The 24,983-nt window shown below is 50.7% G+C and overlaps 1 protein-coding gene across 1 annotated transcript; it reads right to left on the bottom strand.

Annotated features, from left to right (window-relative positions):
• Nucleotides 1-4,580: 4,580 nt before the first annotated feature.
• Nucleotides 4,581-14,314, bottom strand: LOC100899575 (SLIT-ROBO Rho GTPase-activating protein 1). Its single transcript, XM_029112358.1, is given in 11 exon segments — nucleotides 4,581-5,144; nucleotides 5,266-5,446; nucleotides 5,586-5,633; nucleotides 5,709-6,046; nucleotides 6,160-6,274; nucleotides 6,393-7,660; nucleotides 8,019-8,146; nucleotides 9,996-10,136; nucleotides 10,968-11,055; nucleotides 13,155-13,338; nucleotides 14,278-14,314. Coding segments are annotated over 7 exon segments (2,346 nt in total). The 5' UTR covers nucleotides 8,144-8,146; nucleotides 9,996-10,136; nucleotides 10,968-11,055; nucleotides 13,155-13,338; nucleotides 14,278-14,314; the 3' UTR covers nucleotides 4,581-4,873.
• Between the last annotated feature and the right edge of the window lie 10,669 nt (nucleotides 14,315-24,983).

The following is a 24,983-nucleotide window of genomic DNA, read 5'->3' as shown; positions in this document are numbered from 1 at the left end:
CGTTCCGGATCAAGCCAAAACTATGACCACCAATGGATACCAACCTCCTGTACAGAGCTATTCACCAGTCCAAACTTACGCCCCCACTCAGGGTTACGCACCTGTCACCCCTCAGACTTACTCAAACAACGCGGTGAAATCCTCTTCTTACGGGAGACCTCAACCGACCTCATACGCACCCGATGGCCGCTCTTCCGCTCGGATTTCAGCGGCTTACGGGCCGAACCAAGTGTACGAACCCCTTCCGACCGCCGAACCCTATTCGTTCTCCTACACCGCCGAGGACGGAGATGGCTCACACTCCCACAGCGCGAGCTCGGATGCCCAAGGGCGAGTTTCCGGCGAGTACACGATCCAATTGGCCGATGGACGCAACCGAGTTGTAAAGTGAGTTCTCGCTATCTTTGATCTACGTTGAGCCGATTCTGGATCCCCGAGTGGCGGGGGGTTTTGCTATTGATTTCACCATTGCTGCATTTGAAATGCCGAGATTCGGATGACGATCCCGTCGGCGATCACAGAGCTCCTCTCGAATGTTCACAGATACACCGCTGATGAGAGAGGATACCGCGCCGACATCGTCACCAACGAGCTCGGGACTGAATCGAAAAATCCCGCTGACGTGACCATTCAGTCTTCTGCTCTGACCGGTGAACAGGCCGCCATCCAATATACTCAGCAGTACCAACGCCAGATCCAGTCGGCAAACTACGCGTTCAAAGGAGCGTCCGCTCGACAGACTCAGCCTGCCTACAGCCCTCCTTCCTACAGTCAATCCTCCTACATCTCCTCGTCCCCGTCCTCCTCATCTTCTCCATACAGCCAGCCCTCCACGTACAGCGCACCAGCTCCCTCCGCGTACAGCGCACCGGCTCCCTCCACGTACAGCGCACCGGCTCCCTCCACATACAGCGCACCGGCTCCCTCCACGTACAGTGCACCGGCTCCCTCCACGTACAGCGCACCGGCTCCCTCCACGTACAGCGCACCGGCTCCCTCCACGTACACCGCGCCGCTTCGAAGCGCAGTGCGTCCTCAACCTCCCATAGCTGCTCGTCTAGTTGCTCCCGCCGCTCGCGTTCCAGCTGTTGCGTATGCGCCCGCGAGTCCCGTGTCCGGACGCCTCAGCGCCCCAACCACCGAGCCTGCCCAACAAGGAGATCACAACGCCGGATTCAACGACGCTACCGCTGCCATAGATCAGAGTGTCTTGCGGCCGGCCGTCGAGCAAGCTTCGCAGCGTACAACCTCTGACAATGGCTCGAAGCGTCGCAACAAGCCTTCGTACGGTTAGATGTGATACTATTCGGCGGTTGTATGGCTCGTTCGGAGCAATCTGAATATCCCAACACGCATCGGAACTCTTCCGTGGATTGGCGTCGGAGAAACAGAGGTTTAATTTAATTTCAAGGAATTTTAGGCATGGCACGCAGCTCAGCGTTCTCGAAAAAAAGCAGCTCGAAGTGGTATCCCTTATTGCTGTAGATACTATCACTAATATATTTTCATCTCTTTTACATATCGATATGTTCCGGGTGTTAGCACCGGAGCGATCGGTTCGCTTCCTACAACCTTGCGACTTTCCGCAAGGCCGGCGTTCCCAGCAGTATTCTCGTCCTTCTGGCAATTCTGTTGAAGGCGCTCGTGTCGCGTATGATAAAAGTTTCTGGTCCCGATTCCCTCTTTTCCTGGCTTCACTCCAAAACCTCGAATCCTGGACTGGATTCTGTGGAACTCCCATGGTTCGTTCTCCCTAGAATCCGCGCAAGCGGTAATCATGTCTGAATTGTGAATTTCGGCAAAAGAGGGAATTACAGTTAAACGATTTATTCCTTATGAAATCCGATGAATCGATTCACAATCGAGTACTTTTGTATGCAAAAAATATATCATCGACGTTATGTATAGTCCTATTCATGTATTTGTTCTAGTGAATACATCCTCACCAATCCCTCTGATCGCGTCGATCGCGGTGAAAATGCCAGCTCACCGTTCAGATCGAAAGCGCACAATTTCGCGGAGACATTCGAGTGCGCACTGCGCTATATGATACGGAAGGCATAAAATTTACAATGTAGCCCCCGAGGGCAACGTCATGTACGCTTGAGATTCCCGAGACTGTTTCAATCTCAAGCTCGATACAACTACCTGGCAATTGAAATCCGAGCCAACTCGAAAACATCGAAGCAATTCAAGTCTTTGGTCCTACGTCTGAACACAAGGAACGGATTTCCGGATCTGGTGATAACTCCCGATAGAATTAAGACTACGTTTTTCGACCATCGACCCAAAGCTCCGGCTCCGCTAATTCGCCAGAGCTGCGCTGCAGCAGATCAGTTTCAGCAGTTTCCCCCATGCTGGTGTTTGAGTGAAATTTCGAAAGTTCTCAGTCATGAGCGCAAAGAGTGTTTCCTTCGGGAAAATGAGAAACATCCCTTCAAAGAGACGTTTTGGGGCCACATCAGTCTGCTTCAAGGATTGTCGGCTGAATATCCTTTCTCGACAGAAAGGGCGCAATCCTCGCCATGCCTCCTCCGCGCTCTCTGGGGCTAAATGGTTCTGTTCTCAAAAATGTTCACAAAAAGATTCCTCCTTTACATACATCCTGGGTGTGAGCTATCCTCAAGTTTCATTAGGTTCCTTCTCTCGTGGCTAATTTTGCCTTATACATTCGGAAACATCATATATTAGAGGATCTCTTTCGTTGGCATTGACAAATCTAGCATCTAGCAGGAAGTCTGCCTGTATTCCCGCACGATCAGTTCGTTTTCCAGGGGCGACTTCTCTTTGAGAATCTCTTGAGTTTTCGGAGGAGTCGTTCGAGGTGATACTGGAGGGTGCTTCCGACTATTGAGTTTTAACAAGGTGACCGGCTTCGCTTTCAGAGCCGGTTTTGGACTCAACGGTGGTGTCTGCGTTCTGTCCGGCTCGGAAAACATTCGTTTGAGCTTTTGCACGGAGGGGGACTGTCCGGTGATCGAGAGGACCGGGGACACGCTCCCACAAGAGCTCCGTCGAACGGAGTTCCCGTTGGTTTGTGGTGTGCATTGCAGGGAATTGGACTGGGGCGATGTTGAAGGAGACGTCGATCCCTTCAACACGACGACGTGAGTGCCGCTCCGAGCAGAAGATCTGAAAATCCATGATTCTTTAAGAAACCCCGAGACTTGAACTCATGGGTCTCAGGCCCCTTTGAATCGAAACATCCTGATCGAGCTCCGATTCCCCCGAACCACTCAATAGAATCTTACCTTGGTGATCCTTTGCGCATCGTACACTGATTTGTCATCGCAAAACGTTCGGCAGTACTGAGATTTTGGGATCGAGATTCTGTCGTCAAAAGATTTGTGCTAGCGGGGACCTTGTCCACGAATACCGCATCTGTAATTTTCGACGACGCGACGTTATCCACGTCGTCTTCGCCTCCCGACGATCCCCCGGAAGCCGGCGGCAGGTCCTGAACAAGGTCCGGAGCGTCTTTCTTCAACGATTTCACAACCACAGGTACATCGGCTGTAGCGGGTCGCTCGACGGCGGCCTCGGGTTCGGATCCTTGGTCATCGACAACGTTAAGGTTATTTATAACGTCGTTCAACGCCTCCGAAAGGTCCCGTGCCAAGTTCGCGCTCGACTCGAAATCTCCGTGAATGCCCCGCCTCTGCGGAGTTACCGTCGGCTGCCGATGGCCTCGCAGAGGACTCTGCCGACGAAGTCGGGAAATAGCACCTGAAAAATATCTGATAGTTGGAAAGAGAACTGACTATATCTGATAGAGTAAGCTTTCGGATTTCCCTCACGAAGAGATATTCATTTCCAGCCAATCGTTACATATAGAAGTGCCTCGGGGATTCCTGGAAGCGACGACTTACCTGACAGTGGTGAACCTTCCTCCAGCGAGGACGTTGGTGACGAGGACGAGTCACCGGTCGCATCACCTACGCTTGCGGTAGCTCTCAACCGCCGTTTAAAGGACATCGTAGCAGAGCCAGTCTGTCCAGGAGAACGATCTCCTGAAGATTCGGAAAGCTCGCATTAGTGTTAATCACAAGCAGCAGTGACATTCTGATTAGTCTAGACACACAAGATCTGGAGGCTCGACTCTCTCTTGCGAAGCGTCAAGCACCGTCATCGAACTCAAGCGTAAGCCTATGAGTCAATCTATTCAGCCTCTGGGAGGAGCTACGCAATCGTGGGGAGGAGACTCAGCCGGGGTCCCGAGAACATTCTTCAGCAAATCGAAACAATCTGATCGGAAAACACTCGTTGACCGAGAAAGGCGGTTCTTGGCTGGATTTCGAATCGACTCGACCTGCATTTGAAGATACATTCTGAAAGCTATCCTCGAGCTAAAAGGCTCTGTCGGGTTGGACAGATGTTCGTCGGAAGGACTCTTCTTCCTCGAGATACTCGGGAAGTTGAAAGGTGATTTCTTTCCGAGTATATTTCCTTCCGATCGATCCGTTGATTTACGAACGTCCCATAATTCGATCGCAGCATCAATACGGAGATGGAATGGCATCCCAAGATTCCTTTCGAAAGCGTCTTATTTTCTTTCAATCAAGCATTGAATCGAGAGGGGATTTTTGGGATACGTTTATTTCGTTTCGATCTTGACTCTAGACGTGAACGATCCTCTACCTACAAATCTTCCTGTCTGAGCAGCGTCGGCTCCCGCTAGGAAGATCGCAGGACGTAATGTACAATAATGAGGACTGCAGAACCAGATCTCTCATTTGGATTTTTTCCAACATCATACGGGGGGAGACTTGAGTGATCTTTCCCGAGTCATCCGCCAATCTACGGGAGGCTATACAGTGCCGACCCTGAATTATGATCGGCGAGGCGGAGGGAGCTACTTCGCCCCTAGATCTCTTCAGAGTCTACACGGTGCGGTCTCGTGACCGATGGATAAGATGTTTTTCGACACCGAGTCTACCGTGGAACTCTTCGTACCGGTCGAGCTGGGACTGAGAGATCTCCTCCGAAAGCGAGGTTCTGCCGTGAGCGACGAAATACTTCCGTCAGGCGAGTTCGCTGATTTTGTCGACGTTGCAGAGTTAAGCTCTCGTTGCGAAGCCGGTGAACCGAGGCTGTCCGACGATGACGACGTTTTGTCTTTCTGAGAGCCTTCGCGGTTTTCGTCCCTATCGAAGGAGGCCAATTAGAATCCACGAATATCATTGAACCCTTCCGATTGAAATTCCTCGTTAGAGGGGGCAAGTGTTCAGGATATCTCATATTCCGTCGGAACACGATGATCTTCACCTAATGTTGAGCATGATGTATTTGTCAGGCACGAGACCCTGTTGTCCCCTCAATGAGCCTTTCCACCAATCGGCCGAAAGGTGCTCCGTAAGATGGATAACGTCTCCTCTTTTGAAAGACAACTCTCGTTGATGACGCGCCGTGAAGTCGTACTGGGCGACAACTTCAAGAACGTCTTCTTCTGTAAGATTTTGAAAGAAGCTTGAGCACACCGAACTTCCACACGGTGGCGGCCCCCGTACATATTCTCGGCTCCTGCTGAAGCCCCACACACACTCCGTCACGGCGTATTCGGCTGGATCTTACTCGAATCAACTTACTCCCAAATAAATTCATTGAGATCTCGGGCTCGTCGTTGACTAGATCATCTGGAAGGGATGGGATATTTGAACGAACGCGAGCCTGCCTCTGTGAATCTTCCAGAATGATCGTTGTCGATAAACTTTATGAAGCCAACCCCCTGATGCCCATACCATCTGTGTTATTCAGAGGTTCCTCAGTCTCGAGAGTGATGTTAGTCTGAGAGACGTCCGACGGTGAGTCTAGATCTTCAGGAGGCTGATCTTCTGAGGAGCTAATGTATTTCTCATACAGGATCCCGCCGTATTCCGACGCGGGGAAAATTTCCTCCTGATGAATTATTAGACCCTTGATCAGCTCGTTCACCAGCGGCTGGTACTGCACCGGGTTCTTGTCCTCGGGGATGGGCAGTAAGGTTGGACCGAAGCAAATCGCCAGATTGTACGGACACATCATATTCTCGTCGCTCAGTTCGGATAAGCTGAAAACAGAATGTTCACTTTCACAAACGCTGGCTGAAATCCCCAACCGGTCCAGCCGGATTCTATGCCGCAAAGTCTTCCCACCGTGGGAGGGGGGCGGAACCGAACTCACTGGTTTAGGAAAGCGAAGAGGAAACGCAGCACCGAAAACGAAGGTCTCGGGAGCCTCTTCACGACATCCTTCGCCCTCGAGACGAACTCTTTTTCGCGTTCCTTCGATGTCAACTCTGCGAAAGAAATCGAATTGGGCATCGGTTCGACTGACATGACTAACCAAAATTTTAGGAGCGGGCTCTTCTCTTCGAAAAACAAACTTGCCCAGAGGAGTCGCGGAGATGAACTTACGGCTGATTTCCATCAGTTGATCGAAGAAGAATATGGGGAACAGTGGTTCGCGGAGCTCCCTGAGATATAATTTCAGGACCCCCGCCACGGAATTTATATCCGACGCATCTGAAATATCCGCCAGCGGATCTTCACCTCTTTCGAAAGCTTCGCGGAAGTTATTGATCTCGACCTGCGATCCCGAAACGCGGAAAACTCCCTGGTGATGGAGCCCATAGAGGTTTATCACTCGGATACAGCTCCGGATTATCAGCGGAATATCCTGATTGGTGGCCTCAGCGTATTCTTCTAGACTGCCCCCGAAAAGTTTCGGCTGCCCGGTTACGGCCTGCCGTCCGATTCGCTTCCTTCGAGGCCGCTTCGGTGGCCCCACTGCACCGAAATTACTTCGTGCCCTCTCGACTCCGGAATTCTTCGTCAGAGCGTTCTCCATGCAGTCGTACCGCGCTTGGAGACGCGAGATGATTGAGCATTGAGTCGAATACTCCCGGAACTTCTCCAAGTAGAAATCCTCGGTTTCCTGTTTGTCCGCCCGGAGCTTGATTGCAGCTGTTTCAGGCGTTTTGGGAATTACATTGGATTGCAGACTCGTTTTGAATTCCATCGAATGTCCGCCGATGGAAGAGGGAACCGCCGAATTGAGAATCGAAACCTGCGGCTGATCGGAGCCCGAGTCGAAGTGAGGAGACATGTCGTAGTCCCTCGACTCGATCATGTTCATGAGTGTCTTCTCGGCCGTCTCTAACGTTTTCCAAACTTCCTCGTTTTCGATCTTTAGATCGGTGAGGCGGTTCTGTAGTAGGCGGAATCTCTGCTCCATATCTTCGAAGATAGCGTCCTCGACTTGAACTTGAGCCCGTTCCACGTTGACGACCTTCATCGGGGACACGTCGCCCTTGTGGGTTTGGAACGCGAATTTCGGCGGCGCCATGAACGCGGTGTTGTAGCTCTCGAGAAACTTCTGTTTGTCGGCCCGCGAGTCGAGCGTCTCCAAGCACTTCTTCATTGCGTCTCGACTTCCCTTGAGCGATTTGTATTGACATTCTAGCGTCGAATTGTACATGAGTAGACATCGGGAAAGACTCGTGTGGAAACCGAAATCCATCGCGTCGATTAGATCCGAGACATCGTCGACGAAGTACTTCTGTACAGCCGCGTTCGCGGCTTCCACGCATAGTACGTAATCGTTGCGTGCTTTGAGCGCCTTGACGCGTGCTTCCTCGCCCTTGTCCCAGCGTTTCTGCCGTTCTTTGTTGAGCAGACGATATCTAGATGGATAGGGACGGAAGAAAAGCTAATTTAGACCAGAAAAAAAGTACGACCAGAACAGCGGCAGTTGTTTGAATCAGCCTGAGCCTGAGCTGCTTGTCAAAATAAATATTGATGGCGGAAAATGGGAAACAGTGTGCGGTGACAGATGGAGCCGCCAATTTGCTGCTTGAGGAGCGAAACCGAAACGAGAAAAAAAAGACTTTTCGCTAAGCGTCTCCCTGGCTTTCGGGGATTTCGTTCGGTTAACGAGAGACGCTGCGATAGAACGAACTGCGCTTTTTTTGACGATCATAGTGCTCGAATTATTGTGCGTGATCTCGCTCCATCATCTTTCTCTGTTTCCTCTTGCCTTACCTCCTCGATTTCGCGACTTTGTCCTTCGGAAGACCTTGCTCGAGTTTGCTGAGATTCGTCTCGACTACGGCCAGTTTCGAAGCTGCTTGTTGCTCCAGAGCCCAGTATGAATGGTAGGTTTTCATTGTCTGGAATCAAGACGAGGGCTTCAGTGGGGAAGATCATTGGATACTCCTCTCGGAGTCGAATCGAGACAGCGGGATCACTGGCTCCATGTCCGGATTGAGTTGGTGTGGAGAAATTCTAGAAATACTATTCAATAAGAATATTCAGAATTATTCGACACGTTTGCGTGATTGCGTAGCGACAGCTCACTGCGGAGAAGGATGGAAGATACGTCTACGAATCCGTGGTTAGACATCGTTATGAGTTTCCGTCGACCGGCGGGAAAGCGAGCGAGCGCCTGGCTGGCGGGATGAATGTTTATAGACGTCACTTCAATAAATGCCATTCGTCGAGCGAGCGTGGGTTGTGGTGGCAAACCTTGTGTATTTAATTTCGGATCGGAAACAATAGAGGAGAGCTTTGACGATTCTACGGTTCTTGTATCAACAACGCCCGACTCGTAACTCCTCATCCACGGACCGTCTTCACGGATGTACCACCCCTTTCACGCGTCTTGCTTGACCGGGGTCCGTAAGTCCATCGAATTCCCAGTTATCCCGATCATCACTCCGAAGGATTGACGTAAGCAGGATCGAATCCGCAAGATCCGCGCCTCTCAATCCAGATCTCGCAAGCTTTCCCCTTCATCTTGGACTTTGTCGCTCTCTGCACAAAGAAATGAAAAGCTGATATCAACACTCCCGGGAAGGGAGTCTGAGAGGAGCATTTAACGCTTTCTGTTGGCACGGGATTTTCTTCGATGGTCCTTTCGGAGCTTTTCTGGTGTTTCTAAAGACCCCTTACGATCCGTCTGGCTAGCCAGCATTTATCATCGAACCTGGCGCGTGGGACTCGGATTCAGAGTTTTCTTTCTGGTCTCGTCGAAAATCTATTTCCGCATTGGTCCCCAGGCGTATTGTATTTTCTTATATCGCTCCTCGATCCTGTCGGCTCTGACTGAGTCATTCGACTCCCTCAGCGAAAGAGACAGGAGCTCCAGGATTATGATATCCTCGGATCTATCGAATATCTGGGGAAGCGATGGGCTTAACTTATGGAGGCGGGCGAGCTATACGTGAACCGTAAAGCAGTTTGAAATTATTGGTTGTCTGTGAGCGTACGTCGCAATGCGACGCCTAGGCGCGCGTTCCATGGTGACGCTATGACGCAATATGTTGGGGATGATCCAGAACAGAAACGGCGTCATCAACGAGAGTCGACGTCGTGTCGTGAATTTCTCCAATAGGAAGACAACGCCTCGACGAAACGATTATAGACGGATCGATCCGATGAATCTCATCCCAACGAATTCGAGACGCAAAAATCGGGGATCGGTTGCGATTTGCGATATGGGGCTACAGCAGTTCGAGAATACGTGTGGGATATGTATGAAAAAAGTTCAGCTTAATGAGTCTGTCGAATTTCTGAGGGATCTGAATGAACATGAAGACCCTCGCCGCATTCCTGAAACTCCATCGGAAAGATGCGCAAGTGACATCGTTGCGCCCGGCGAAAGCAAGCTCCGATACCCTCAGGAATTTCTCAAATTTATCGGTATGCCACGTCGCTCTCGGTAAGTCGCTCAGTCTGAGGGACATCAGTCGGGTATTCATGATCCTCAGCTTTTTACGCTGCCCGAAAAAGGCCGTTCTGTCTTACATCTACGCGATTAACATTTCTCGAGGAAGAGTTCTTTCTGGTATGCGCCTATGGGAATCGAAGCTTGAATCGTTTCCATAACCGATGTGATGACAGCTTGTCAATATCCCACGATCTCAGCGACGCGACGGCGGAATTCTCTGCTTCGTCGGATCCTACTGACTCCAGCGAATCAAAATCAAAGACTAATTCGCTCGGCATAGCAGGTCTCACCGTATGAAGTTCGTGCAGAATTTTGAGCAGTTCTTCGTGTTCATCGATTCCGATGTTGCGGCATTTCCGATACACCCGTTGCACATCTTCAGCTGCGTGCAGCAGCCGGGCCGTCAGATGATTCTGGTACACTTCAGCCACCTTGACGAATGAAGAAGTAGTTAGGAGAAATGTTCCGAAGGGAGGAAGATGATTCTTCGATGAGTAATGAAGATATGCTCGGCTTCCGAATTGCGATCTCTGGGATGTTCATCCGAGCAAACTTCACGATACTAGGTACCATCGAGGAAGGGTGGAGGGAATCTAAAGAGGAGTCGCCCGTGGAAAAAATCGAGAGGAAATCAAACGGAAGGAATGTCAACAGGAACATCCTGGCGCTATGCTTGGACTGAGGGTGCCATAGTCATCGGATTCATCGATTGTGTATATCAGAATCGGACGGTATCCGCAAACCGATTGGGTAATGATCACACGTGAAAATTGTTAACAATCATTCGATCACGGAATCGTGACGTGTTTACACAGCACAAATCGTTCTGCCACAATATCGAATTTCTTTTGTTCTCGTAAATTTCACCGATTCGAGAGGCTCGTTTCAAGACTGAACAGGAGTTCGCTAGTCGGGGAGGGGGAGCCGAACCACCGGGAGATAGTTATCAGATGATTGACGGTGCCGGGCAGAAATGGAAAACGGGCAAATCCTCGGGGATGACTCTCTCGTGCCAAAGAAACAAAACCGTATTTGTCAGCCGCGAGGGGCGCAACCCGACATTTGCAATAGATGATAGAGGATTGGCAGTCGTGGATCGCTGTAGAACCAATTCACTTCTGTGTGGAGTCCAGAAAAGGGAAATTCGTATACGTTCGACTCGAGGAAAAGGGAAATGCAGCGAATTACAGCTTGAAAAGAGGAAGTATTACAGAGGGGGGGGAAGAGCGGGAAAGTATACACCGTCTCACGATCGCACTCACCTTGGCATGGTCGCTGCTTTGTTTCCGAGTCGTGTTGATCAATTGGAGCCAACATTGATACGATGAAAAAAGGTGCCACTGCTCCCGCCTGCTCAAGAAAAAGAAATAAAACAAATGAGACAGATGTCGTGATTCGAATTCGCGGCTGAGCGTCCTTCACAGTACAGCCACTTCCCCGCTACTGTGGCCATGTTCGTACGGAAGCCGTACACTTTTCTACGGACCCCATCCTGATTTTGATCAATACAATCACTCGTGAACCGCGGACGAATCCTCTCAGCAATCTACCATCTCTCACGGGCCATCACTGAAGGTTATCAAAAGCCGCGTAATTGAAAGGATAATTCACGGTAAAGATCTCATTCTCCCGCGCCGGAGGCAAGAGACGTCGATGGCTGGATCCACATGGCTATGAAATTCATCTTTTTGTAAACTTGATGTCCACGGCGGCTTGAAGCTCACCCACTATTTGTTCAGAGACGCGGTTATTTATTTACACGCCGAGAATGTTATCGGGTAAGCCGTGATTGCTCCTTGGCCTTCCTCGTAACTCCGTGCTGAAGTGGTCAACGCTGACCACGAAACTTCGAATCGGAAGAATGACGGGCCGATAGTTACACATCACGAAGGCTACCGTAAACTCCATCTGGAGCAGTTGTTATTGTCATTATCATATTACAAGAATTAATGCTAGTCAACCGTGGCCAGAAATCGTCTCTCCCTTTTTAAATTCCGATTTCTTGACGAGCGCTGTCGAGCGGGGTTGACAGGTGAAGCCTTGTCCGATCATACGAACTTCGCGTCACATAGGCACGTTATAATGAACGTTCCCCTCCTCACTTTCGATGATCTTCTCCGACGAAAATTGTTCGGTGAGCAGAGAGCTAGCTTTTCGGAAATACCCAGTCGAAGATTCCGGGTTGAGTTTCGACGGATCGGAAGAGTGAAGAGCAATCGTTTCCTAATTCAAGCTGGAAAGGACGAGAATCGGGAACACAAGAGCGATGGTAACGGGAGTTCCATCTCGAGTTCCCGCGAAACGATGTGCAAAGCGATGGAAAACCACACGCCTCGAGCCGCGTCGCGCGAACAGAAGTATCAGCGCGTGCGCACGGACTATGATCGACGCTGGAAGACTGAAATCTTCTCGGAGACCATCCCACATTTTCTTGACAATTCCACGCACATCAAGGCGGTTCCAAATGCTGCGAGCGAACGAGCGCAAGCTGTGATGCGATATTCCAGTCTTGGAATAGGATTTTCAAGGACCCGCCGTCGTGCTAGTGAACCATTCTTCTACCCCTTTCGCTTAAGCTGGTTGAAGAACGATTCGGACACCGTGTATTCGTACATGGTTCACCTCTATTATGAACTTGAGCCCCATGCATCGTGATGGAGCCTCTGGGTCAACAATGGTGGAAAGCAAGTCCCAGAAAGTGAAACATACGATGATTCGGGATCGATTTGACTCGCAGATATCGATGCTATTGAATTAAACATTTCTCGTGCTCAAGCAAAAAGCAAGGTGTGATCACCTTCTGACTGAGACAGGAGATCGCGCACCGTTGGGCTCAAACTGAGCACGAACATTGTAGCATACAACAGATCTACGCACTATTCCTCTGGATCCTTTGCGTTGAACGCCCCGGGTTCCCGGAGCGTTCCTACAATTGCGTGAAAACGAGGATTATACAAGCCGAATGAGAAACGTCACATGAACGCCCCTTACAAAGATGTTCCCAGTGCGTTACGGCAAATAAATTTTCATAAATTTGCACCATCCGTTTCCCATGAGATTCTTCTCTGCTCTTTCTTGGCCGGCCCGGCCGAAGGTCCTTGGCATCGTGTTCGGCTATTGTGAGACGATTGAGCCGATCATTCCTGTTTCTTTATATTTTTCTTGCCACAAGCAGGTATATGTTGTCGCAGCGTCCCCGTGCGAGTTCAAAAAACTACGGCCGAAGTTCCGGACGCACTTCTCAGATGCATTGCAGCATACACTTGAGTCAACGGATCAGAGATCTGACCACGTTCAGCTCAAATCGAAACGGAGTCATGGAACCAGAGCGTGGTCTGCCTCCCGCGAGGGAGCGCTCCTGGTCAGGCGATCCAGCCTCGGAGAACTGAAGACTATCGAAATTCATCCTAGAACTATTCTTCTCGGAGTCTCAGTGCTCGACTACTCACTTGGGTTTTTCGCTCTTGTGCTTGAGCAACAGCTGCTTCGCTAGCTTGTCCAACTGCTTAGAATATTCGATTTCGACTTCGGCTCGTCTCCGAAAATAATCCTGGATCTCCGTCACGATCGATGCCTGAGAGTCCACCCGAGTGTCCAGCCATTTGAGCTGTTCGTTGAGTTGTTGACGGATATCTGGAATTGGGAAAGGGAAAAAACCTTAATGGCTCGTCGAAGCGTCTATTGGATCTGCATCGTTAATTTTGAGCCGTGTTACAGAAGCTGGTGATTTTCACTGGAATCCTTCCAGGTGACTCACGGCGACGTCTAAAGTAAGGACTTCCACCATGACAACATCCCTCCCGATTCGAATTTCAGCTAATTAAGAAGGGAAACGCAAGAAATACGGTTACTCTACCCGGAACCTGTAGCTGAATATTCAGAGTGTTCGCTCTCGGCATCCTAAATTGAGCGATCTCTTCCCAGTTTCTGGCTCTTCCGAAACGAGTCGATTCCTCGGACATGGCTTTCCGCAGCGGGAAAAACATGAAGTTTCGCACGAATTGTCTCGCTTTGCTTCCAGAGGTAGTGGATCCTGTCCGGGAGCGTTTTCCCGCACTGACAGTCGGCACCGAGCCGAAAATCTCCCGATACCTTCGCATGTTCTCTTCGGGGAAAAGCCCAACGGACGGTTCGAAGGATCCTTCCACATGGACAGGATGGAAGGGGCCACTGATCTCCAGAGTGCGAGAGCGTCTCTTCCCGAGCGGTTTTTGGCTTCTGGGAGATCGGAGCGAAACCATGTCAGGCGATTCCGATCTCCGTCTCTCGACATTTTCCGGCTTGGAAAACCTCGAGCCGACAGGGATCACCTGGGCGTCCGCCATGCTCATCAAACTCCTTTTGTCTGCATCGTCCGAATCGGCATCTGAGTTTTCGGACTTGAATTCGAAGGGGTTTGCGACGCCGAGGACCGCTGAGGACCTCGGAGTGTTTTCTTCGGCCACCGGCGATGGAATGCTCATAAATGCTTTGTGTTCGTAGAGTGGAGGGATTTCGGAGTAACGTTTCCACCCCGGGTGTCGCCTGAGCGGCGTCGGAGGCATGATGTTTTCCAAACTCCTCGTTTTGTACACACTCTCGTAGCCGGGGTTGATCTCGGGAGACGCCGATTCGCTCTCTATTTCTAGAGTACTGCCATGACTATCGAGGTAGACAAAATCATCGTCCTCAAAGTCCGGTGCGTGATCCAGATGACTGTCACTGAAGCTGAAGGGGACTCGAAGTCCTCTGCAGGCATTGGGTCCAGCGTTGGGTCCGCGATTGTTGTTGTCGCAGCTGCTGACATTGTTGTTGTTCATGTAATTCGTTGAATCTATTGATGGCACTCCACTGAACGTCCCTCGGAGCGGGGGCCGGGTGAATGAAATGGACCTTGTTGATTCGCAACCGATGGAATTCCTGCGTCTCTTATCACTCACGAGTGAAAGTGTTCCGCGGCTACCGCGACTGATCGTGTGCTGCTTGAGTCTCTGTGCCAATCCGCGGAAAAAATTCACTTTTTTGTTGCTTTCTTTTTTCGAAACCGTCCTACGCCTATCCTCGTTCACTTTTGCACTAACTAAAGGTATCTGTATGGCGTGAATGTTGGCACGTTCCCGGCTACTTCGGGGCTCCCGACTCCGGACGGCTGCGACGTGACCGACTCCACCGTCCCGACTCACAGGACTCGCCGAATGCTCACTGCTAGGACTGTCACTGAGGCTCGCGCATTTCCTCGAAACGATGTACGTCGCGTTGCTGCCTGTGGACATTCCGTCGGAAGAGAATGCAATTTCGACTGCTCCCTCCTTCAGAGCAGCTGCGTCGAGCGATTCGAGAGACCGGCGGCCGTGATCGCCCACGACATTTAGATGCGGCTGAGCGAGAGGATCCACCGAGAGATCTACACGATCCTCTCTCTGCACCTTCGAGGTTCTCCGGAAAATGTCCTTGAGTTTGAAACGAGCCATTCCGGAAACGCCTGCGTGAAACTGCCAACGAACATTACTGTCACAGTGGTCGCTCTGTCGTCGCTCGCTTGACGGCGTCCGTTCCCGGGCTAATCCCATGAGAGATCATTCCGAGCACTTTGAACCGAACACGGCGTCGAAAACCCCGTCACTTCGTTGATGGAGTCGGCAGAGAGCTATTCGAGCGGACTTCGTGGAACCATTTCACCTCACATCGATGAATACCAGAACGATCGAAAGAGGAAACGTCCAGAAATCGGAGGGACTCGGAGACCCGGCGGTGCCGACCTGCCGGCGGGGAAAGATTCAGGCTGGTGTCCAGTGCGACGCGGTGGTCGCAAGATACGGGTACATGATGCGAAGTACGGAGAGTTTTCGTAGCAGGGAGCGATCGCGCGCGATTCTGGAAATTTTCGACGGACGCTGGCTGGCAGGCTGGCTCGCGGCCCGTGATCACCCTTTCCGCTCGGGTGAGCAAGGGAGTGAGCGAGTGGTGGATTCCGTTAAGACTTTACTTCGATGTTAATCCAAGGCCGGGGACCGAAGTTGAGATCGACACTTCGGATCCTTTCGCGATGCCTGTATTCGAACGAGTGGAATCGATCAACTATCCCACTGCTCAACTGTCCAAACAATGAGCCTTCGCTGTGGACACCCGAATGTTTCATGGAGAGACGCAGAGATTAGTCAGTGGAGAAAAGTCACTAGGACACGCCTTCCTCTCTCGCCACGCTCGAATACAGCGAATCCGTCAACAATACGAGGCTAGGACAATATTCGCGAGGAGCTATCGAGAGCTCGATTCTTTCGTCCGGTCCGTGGGAGCTTTTGAGGAGGGCAGGACTCGTTGAGAAGAGAGACGGTGTGGAAGATTAACCTGCTCCATTTAGAAGCCGACAAATATGCCCTAGATGATTTAATGTCGGAACTTGTGCCACGGAGCCGCTGCTCCCAGTAAATCGGTGTTACGAATACAGCCGAGAGCATACACCGAATCCGCTACATTCTGCATGTCTCCCACGACGAATTCAGGGCGTTGTGTCCGATGACTTCATCGGTTTCCCTACACGATCTCTTCGCGAATCATACGCTGATCTCGTTCTAATAGGCTAGAGAAACCGCTGGATGTTGCAATGTATTACAGATTCTGTAGGGAATTCGACGGTACATCGCGACTGACTTCGACCGATTCCGCTTTCCACTATCTTCCGATGGAAAAGAACTCTTTCTCCCTCCGCATCATGTCGCAGACATAGAGCGGGCCGCGATTCGAACTCGATTCCGCTTGAAGAGAGCCGTTCCTCTTATATGAAGTTAGAAAACGTTCTCAGTGATCGTTGGCTGGTGAGCTTGGCGAGGAATGTAAGAAATTTCTTTGGGATCTTTCCTGTCAGATAGATCAATAACAAGGACCATATTCTGGACCGAGACACATTTCAGACAAAACGTTTTTTCTGGTCTGAAGCCTCGCGGAGCGGTCAATGAATGTTTTGCCTGCTCAATGCGACAGCTGATCAAGGCGACCGTCAGCAGATACTGGGATAATTCATTTTTCTCATTCCTTAACAAAAACTTACGAAACATTCGTCTGTTCCCAGTGATCTTAAATTCGATTATGTTGCTCGCAAGCTGTCAATGTCTGACGGAATGAATATGTATCTCGTTTATTTCACAAGCCACCAAAATATTGGATGGGTTCAGATATTCTCTCCTGATTCAATTTAGACCCCCGAGAAATATAATAATTTCTGAAACCGTCAAATGTGTCACGATTCGAGAAATTGTCGACTTGTCTTGTGAAGCTGCTTCAGAAGAAAACTAGCGGTAGCTGCGAAAAAAAGCGATCGAAGGCCAGTAGCGGAGATCAGTCAACGTAGATGCTGCTGCGCGTGATTTCACATGGAGACAGTCTCACGCAACACTCGGATCCCGAATGTTGGCTGGGAGCTTTGCTATTCCACACAGCGACCGTGTCCAGGTCGCGGCGCGAGATTCCGCTCCCCCACTCCCGGGCCTCCCGAGTTTTGCCCCAGAGGGAGTACTCCGACCCCACACAAAATTACTCCGGGATTCCGAAAGCTTCCACAAGACCAAAGTGTATCAAGAGCTTCACTTTAATGTGATCCGATAAGATTCTAGGCCAACTAAGCAAGCAAGTGAAGTCCTCCGGGGTACGACGTCCGGACGGCAATCGGCTCAGCGGGGAGCAACGCAGCCCAACGCAGGGAGCACCGTGCTACTGCTCGGTCCCTGCTCTCATTCGAGCAATATTCACGGACTCCTATCTCGTCATACACTCGGGAGCGATTTTTTTAAACCAGCGGCTTTCAACCTTTTTGGCTCCGCGGCTCCCTAGCGAACCCAGAATTCCCCCGCGGCTCCCGGGATACCCAGTGCCCAAGCGGCTCCCGCGACTCCCAGGATACCCAGTGCCCACGAGGCTCCCGCGGCTCCTACCTACCCTCCCTTCTTTTTCCCATAAAAGGACACAAGGAAACAAAAGGTGCTCCGTGCGGTGGTGTGAAAGCGAGTGAGATAAATTTTAGCTTCGTTCACTTCTCGATAGAGTTGGGCGGAATAGGCCTGAACCGAATGGCGGGAACACAACCGTGGCAGATGAGGTTGATCCGTTTCGGAACCTTCCCTTAGAATTGACGAACCCTGACGGCCCGGACCTACACCACAAATTCGTCCGCGGCTCCCCCAGAAAAGTCCCGCGGCTCCCAGGTTGAGAACCGCTGTTCTAAACTATCGCTCCTTCTCGCTTCTTGGATTTCTTCCAACGAATGACTCCGAGCCGCAAAGACGACCTACGCGTTTGGGAGACCCCAGCCTGTGAGGCGCGGATTTCGACTCCCACTTTCTTAGCACAGTTCGGAAGGTGACGATCAGCAATTCTGCATGTTGCATGAGTAGAATACCTCATCTGCCGTTCCACTGGCGAGGAACCCTATGTTCACTAGGACGGCTGTTCTGGAATGAGTTCTTCGCACAGCGAGGGCTCTTCGTTTCCCGCGCTTCACGCTATCCGAGACCAACGGACGGGGAACTTCAGAAGTAGAGCTCATACTGAGAGCTGAGCTCGAGGGAGCTGAATCGCGGTGAGCCCATGACGGAACGTCCACAACCTGAGAGAAAGAGATGATCTCATTGTTCCAGTCGATTGGTCGAAGCCGATCCTTCTGCGCATCGCTGCTTAAAATCAGCGAGGTCGCGTAATCACGAGTTCGCATGGAGAAAGAATAATTCACGCGGAGCTCGATGATTTCTGAGACGCTAAGCTCGAAGGCTCCTGTATTCATTCCTGTACCTGGCCTCCCTCGAGCTCATCGAGCTAGGCCTCAGGGTCCTGCAGCCCAGGGGCCGGCTGCTTAGCTCGTGGGTAAGAATCGCAGGCAGCTCATGGCGGAACGTCCACAATCTGAGAGAAAGAGATGATCTTATCGTTCCAGTCGAGTGGTCGATGGAGCCGATCCTTCTGCGCATCGCGACTTAAAATCAGCGAGGTCGCGTAATCACGGGTTCGCACGGAGAAAGAATAATTCACGCGAAGCTCGGTGATTTCTGAGACGCTACGCTCGAAGGCTCCCGTATTCGTTCCTGTACCTGGCCTCCCTCGAGCTCATCGAGTTAGGCCTCAGGGTCCTGCAGCCAGGGGCCGGGTGCCGAGAGGACATCGGTAATGGCCTCTTCCGAAGAGACCCAACTCTTCAATGGCCTCACCCACGATGTTCTGGGAGGCGGAGACGAACAGCGAAATCTTAACTGAGCCCGATAATTATTCGGTGAATGGAAATGAAGGATGATGAAGTAAGTGAACATCTTCTTCTCCGTCTTCGTAGGACGGATGTGTTGTCGGAATGACAAGGTTCACATCTACAAGTTATTCCACTCTGTTGGCTCTCGGGTTCCGCTACAGTTCCACACAGAAGAACTCCATGGTAGAAGAAGGAGGCTCTACAACGCTTCCTCCAACCGTTTTCCCACCAAAAATGGATCAAGATTCTGCAAAGTATCCGGAGATAAGGGGAGCTGTTGGGATGAGATTGTCGGAAGGGTCCTGGTTCCGAGCTCCAGATTTCTGTTCGAAGAAAAGCTGATGGCACGCATTCAGAGCTCCAGATTCGCAGTTCGACGAAAATGAATAGGGTCACTCCTCAAGCTCGTTTCCAACTCTTGTCCGCTTGAGACTGGACAAAATCAGAGCCTTTTCGGAGATTCGGAGGGGATGTTACTCGTATACATGTATAGGACGAGAACAGGAAGTCAAAGAATCAGCATCAGGAGGATAGATCGTTCCCACCCCTGACGAGATACACCATCCCTCCGGACGGATCGTCATGCCGTGGACCTTGACGCTCAAGTGATGAGAAGCTCAATGATTAGAAGCTCAAGTGAATGCCAGGCCGGATGAAATCTCTGTGAATCCAGGATGTCGCGCGCCTTCGCTCATCTCTCTCGATGATGATTATCCACCGTATTCTTCACCGGTATAAGTGTTCATCGCGAGCGATCCAATTCCGCGAACGACGAGAACTGACGCTTGTTGTTTTCACTCGAAGATGTTGTGTAATGAAGGCGAGACATCCCAGACAGCGATTGACTTCCGCCTCCTCGATGTCGTGTGATGCGCGATCAAGATATTTGCTCCGCATCGCAAACAAGCGGTCGCAGACTAAAACATACAGATATGTAGGACCGGATGCAACGCCTTCACAACAACAAAAGCAGTCGTGGCCTCAACGACTTCAGAGTGATGAGTCTTCCCGCAACAAAAGTCTTCGATTTCGGTCAGACCAGGGGCGAAGCATCGATTTCGGATCCGCCCGAGGCATCCAGCGGGACCGTATCCGATAGCGTGGATCAGAATTATTCGTCTACATTGTATCGAATTCGATTCCTATTCGCTGAAGTCTCTGCAATGATCCGAGCGTGGCGTCAAAACCGTCAGCATATGTATACCCTCCCAGAGAAGCTCGAAACCTTTTTCCCGCCTGCCCCGGCTATCGATTCTCTCCGGGGCGCTCGCCTCTCTCGATTGGAATTAGCGTTCTACTTGAATGTCTCAGGAGATCATGCGCATCCGATAGAAATATGATTTGTGACGTTGATGACAAAAGAATCGTCCGTTCGATGACCGATGATGACGAGCAGAGGAACAGGATGCTTCTGATAAGACCTAAGCCCATGCGTGAGGAGCCCTCGATGATTTAGCACGTACGTGTACACACACATGTCGTCAGATGCCTCAATTACGACCAAAGCGTTCATTGTAATCGATAATGAAGTTGCGTGACGACACGTCTTCGTCGCAGTCACAGCGGTGACGTTGTTCGTTGCGTAACACGAACACGAACGCTTGTCGTCTATTACGAATCGTTGTCGGCGCTAGAAGACGATAGAAAAGAACGGGCTGCGGGTCCCATTGCCGTCAATTTCGCTCGACTTCGCTTTGTCGCTGCATCGTCGCAGGCCTGACGGAGAGGCGAGCGATGTTGGTAAACTGACACCGATTGCTTCCGTGTTGTGCAATAAACTGTACTGCACACAACAAAAAAAGCTCGAACCATATACCCTGCACGTATTCGGCCATCTGACGTTCGACGATTTCCTTGTATCACATCTACATGATTCACAATTGGTTACCGTTTCTCCAGGTTTCCTGATCATATTCAACGTTTCCCCAAACTCCCATCAGGAACGTGAGTAAAACAAAAATAGAATAGTTGTCCGAGAGGACACCGAAAGCAGAAATTCTCGTGATTCGCCTCCTCGTGTTCATATGAGAACCCGGGCTCTTATGGCAGGCACATAAACTTCGTAGAGGGAACTCCCGGTGCCGTTCCGCAGCTCCATTCTTTCAAAGCAGCCAGCATCCGTCACAAACCACGAAATCACCGGACATAAAACCCGTCAAAGGAGGCCCGGCCCTCCATTTTTTCTTCGCTTGGCTTATGGAATATGTCTTCATTTCCATTCCCGACTCTTCGATCGTTCGATGGAGCCTTCGGAGCATTGTTCAATCCCTCTTCTGTTCCCAACGCTGTCCGGGTGCTTCCTGTCCTCATATGCGGACAGAGGGGTCTCATGGACTTGGTGCATATGGAGGAATACAGATGAAACAGGGAAACGCTAAAACTGGGAATTAAGGATCTGCTTAGAGCAGACGCAAAGCTCCTATGGTTCGACAGACTGTGGATCGACTTTCAGAACATGGTGACCATAAGCTTCTGATGTCCGGCACATGCTCAAATTCCGGAGATTTCCCCGCTAGTTCAGAGTGACTCGTAAGATGGAGCTCTTCGAGCAAAACTAAGGGCCCGCGGGGTCTAGTACCCCCCTTTCGTTCCTCCGTTTTCTATCGGTCTTGTGGAAGTAAGACAATTTTCTCACGGACTCGTTTCAGCTGTCGGAATTCTAAGCCATCGTCTCCCGTTGCTCGTGAGGAGCCGTTTCACCACGTTTTGTCGTCACGTTCGTCTATTTCATCCATTTCTTTCTTCCATATTGTCGTTCCTGATTTGCGGAATGCCAGCACAGAAATATATCCCCAAAGTTCCAGCCTACGATCGCTACGGAAGGGTAGAACCCTCAGTGGCTCGCGGAAATCCTTCAAAGCGAAGTAAGAAAGATGTCAATGTTCTCGGAATCTAAACAGCCCTAGAGGATAGTTTTCTAGAGCGTAAAACGCCTCTGGATAAAAGGTTACAATCATCAACCACCCGCGATTGTTGGAGACAGAGAGAGAATGAGCGACAAAAAATGTAATAAGTTCGAGTATTGTGAATCCGCAAGCTCCCTCCAAGTCACGCCGTCGTAACGGATTCGCCAACGGTTCTATCCACGACGGGAGATTTAATGTCACATTTATGGAAGCGTTCTACGCCCACTGAAGCTTCACAACGGAATGACGTGGTCCGAAAGACGGGGAGCCGACCGTTTCGGAAGAACGGTTTCATTTTTTCCCTTCAGACATTCATGCGTCGGTAATGAGTCGGACTTCTCAATATCGTCTCGTCTTTTCTGTCACTATCTCCCGCTCCTCCCACAAGTGTCTGTATTTCTCGTCGAGTCGGGCTGGAAGGAAGCTGAGCAGAAAATCGATACCGGAGGATATATCTGTCTTCATAGGTTCTTTGCTCACCTCTACAGAGAGATGCTTCGATCCCCATCTCGATCATTTTTTATTCAAGATCTCTCGACTTCATTTGCGGGAGGCAACCAGTTCCTCGAATATGACCATCGGTTCAATGATAATGGAGAACACGGAAGCCGGGAAGTTCTGACGAAGCGCATACGAAACAAGGTCTTCAAACCCAGTTGATTCGGTCTATCGAGCTCAACGGCGGTGTCGCGGCATTTCATTCAAGAGCTGAGCGAGTCGGTCGTCGGCAGAGCTCGGTTTTTCTTCCCTTTTTTTCTGTGATTTTCTCAGCTCCGAGTGAAACTACCCGTGAAGAAAACTAAAAACGGGGCCCCTCAAAGGCAATCTCTGCCATCTTCCACCGAAGGCGCGATTCCTCCACATGTTCGAACCCACGGGAGCATAAAACAACGAGGTATTCGGATGTTTGGGCCGCGGGCTTCTTTGCGGTTAAGGACTATCGAGAGATTCTCGATTATATATTCTATACGTACCCCCAATCGCGCACCTCGAGGAGAAATTCCTCCTTGCGCCCGGATTCCCTGATTCGCTGGAGGTAACGGGTGAGTTGCTGCGCTCAAGGAACGAATGATTTCTCCATGGGGAAGTTTGGGACATTGACTGCACGAACTTTTTCTGTTCGCCAAATACAGTCTGACGCGAAGCGAAATCCGGTCGAGTTCGGGGATTTCAAGGAAAAAGAAAGTTGACAGCGAGGGAGAATTCGGAATGGCTCCGGAGCCGATATCGTAAAAGAATACGGCCTCGAGGTCGACGGCTGCCCACAGAAGATTTTCTCTGTTGTTTTCCTCCCAGAGCTTTTCGCCGAGCTTTCACTGGATCCGTTCAGCTGATGCGTCCTACCGGGCGAGGCTGAGGGTCTGCCCATTGCCTCGGAGCTCCCTCTTCTCCACAGCTCCACGAATATCATTCGCGAAACGCTAGAGACTGAGTTCCAGATGAACGAGGGTTGGATATCTCAGGAGGATCTGACCATCTGGCTTCAGGGTCACATCTTCATTCACAAGAAAAAAATTCACCGAAGACCGGAAGATGCGACAGCGCCCTAAAGCGAAGAACCCATCACAATCCCTCGTCGCCCGATTCCAATATTATCGATCACCATAGTTCGGTGGTTTAGATTCCCTTTACCGTTGAGCTTCACGCCTGGAAAGGATTAGTTTCACGGAATCCTGCTTGTACCCCCATGACTGTCAGGGAGATATCTTGGATAAACCAATGGAGCGCTTGGAAGTCGCGGAAGGACGTTGTTGTTGCCGAGCACTGTTTGACAGGGCGCCAGAAGAAACAAGCCGCGGAGAGAAAGTTCAAACATGCGCTTCACTCGACTGAACCTTATTCTCTGAAGATCCCTGGGGGTCTAACACAGATATTCAACATGGGAATGTTCTGGAGAATAGGTCATGCGACAAGTTCAGCACTGACTGGAGGCAACCCTACATAGGTTTCCGTGTTCCCTCCAGTGCCTCGGACTTCTATCTGGTCATCCATTTCTGCCCGTGTCGAAATCTTCTTTTCAAGTCTTGAGAATCTCATTGTACGCCAATCGTTCTCTTCATTCCTCCTCGAGAAGGATTGTTTATGATTACGCGCCGTGATTCAGTCGATTTTTCATTTTATGGAGTTGTAACTTTCACTGTGGCTTCATTGTTCAGGTCTCTCGTTTCCTCTCGATCGGCAGTCGTTGGTGTTTTCGCGGCCGCTGCCGAACTGGAGGAGCAACAATATATCTCAATTTGGACCTCACAGAAGCCGGAGCCACTCGATCCCCCACCAAGTCGAACGCTGATGATGATTTCGACGACGAGGAGGACCACACAGCTTCTTTTTCCCTCCTCCTCCTCTTGCTCTTATTCCGTCTCGGTTCCGATAGAATCGGAGCTTCTATTTGGTTAATTGTCCCCCTTCATTTCTCGTCCATATCACCCATCTCGCCCGAGAGCTTCGTAGGTAGACGAAGAACAAGCGCCGTCAAATAAAGTTGGCACATATCAGCCCACTCGAACGCTCATTGAAACGGTGGAGCGACGTCCCTGTCATGAGGAGGGCTTCTCGCTCTAAGTCTTCTTGCGTCGAAAGAATTTGTCAGTCTGCCGGATCGGACCAAAACATACAAGCGAAGGATCCGGAGGAGTGCATTTGTTTGGGAACCCCTCCGGCCCGTAACACGTCACCAATCAGAGGGACTCGATGTACATATAGCCTCCGTTTCGTAGCTCTCATCCGTCATAGACCAGAATCCGGTACAATTTTCCGAGTGAAGCTCACAGAATAATCGGCTCTTTCCCATCTTCGCTGACTTACCTGTGAAGAGGAGGAAAATACTCTCTTAATCCTCACGCGTGAAAATCGTGGTCTGAGATGCCTAGTCGGGTGTGCGCATACGATTGCGGTCCGTGGCTCACGAGCAATGCCTATTCCCGAATGTCATTTCATTACTTCCGGACTCGGGCTCCAACAATGAACCGATAATAATCCTTGGCTCCTTTTGGCAGCAGTCACGCTGTCGAAAGCCCAGTCCGCAACTCAGTCAGTTGGCGCGCAACAGGACCGCCGGAGTGGCAAGGTGCCTTCAATGACCATCGTCGGAGAAGATAAAGTCGACCGGATGCAGATTCAATCGCATCGAGAAAGTTACGAGGTGCTGAAAGAATGTTCATGTC

This window comes from Galendromus occidentalis, unplaced genomic scaffold (genome assembly GCF_000255335.2).
Source record: "Galendromus occidentalis unplaced genomic scaffold, Mocc_1.1 scf7180000077497, whole genome shotgun sequence".
Classification (NCBI taxonomy): domain Eukaryota; kingdom Metazoa; phylum Arthropoda; class Arachnida; order Mesostigmata; family Phytoseiidae; genus Galendromus; species Galendromus occidentalis.
Note: the sequence above shows the minus strand (reverse complement) of the source record. Positions and strands in the feature narration are given on the sequence as shown.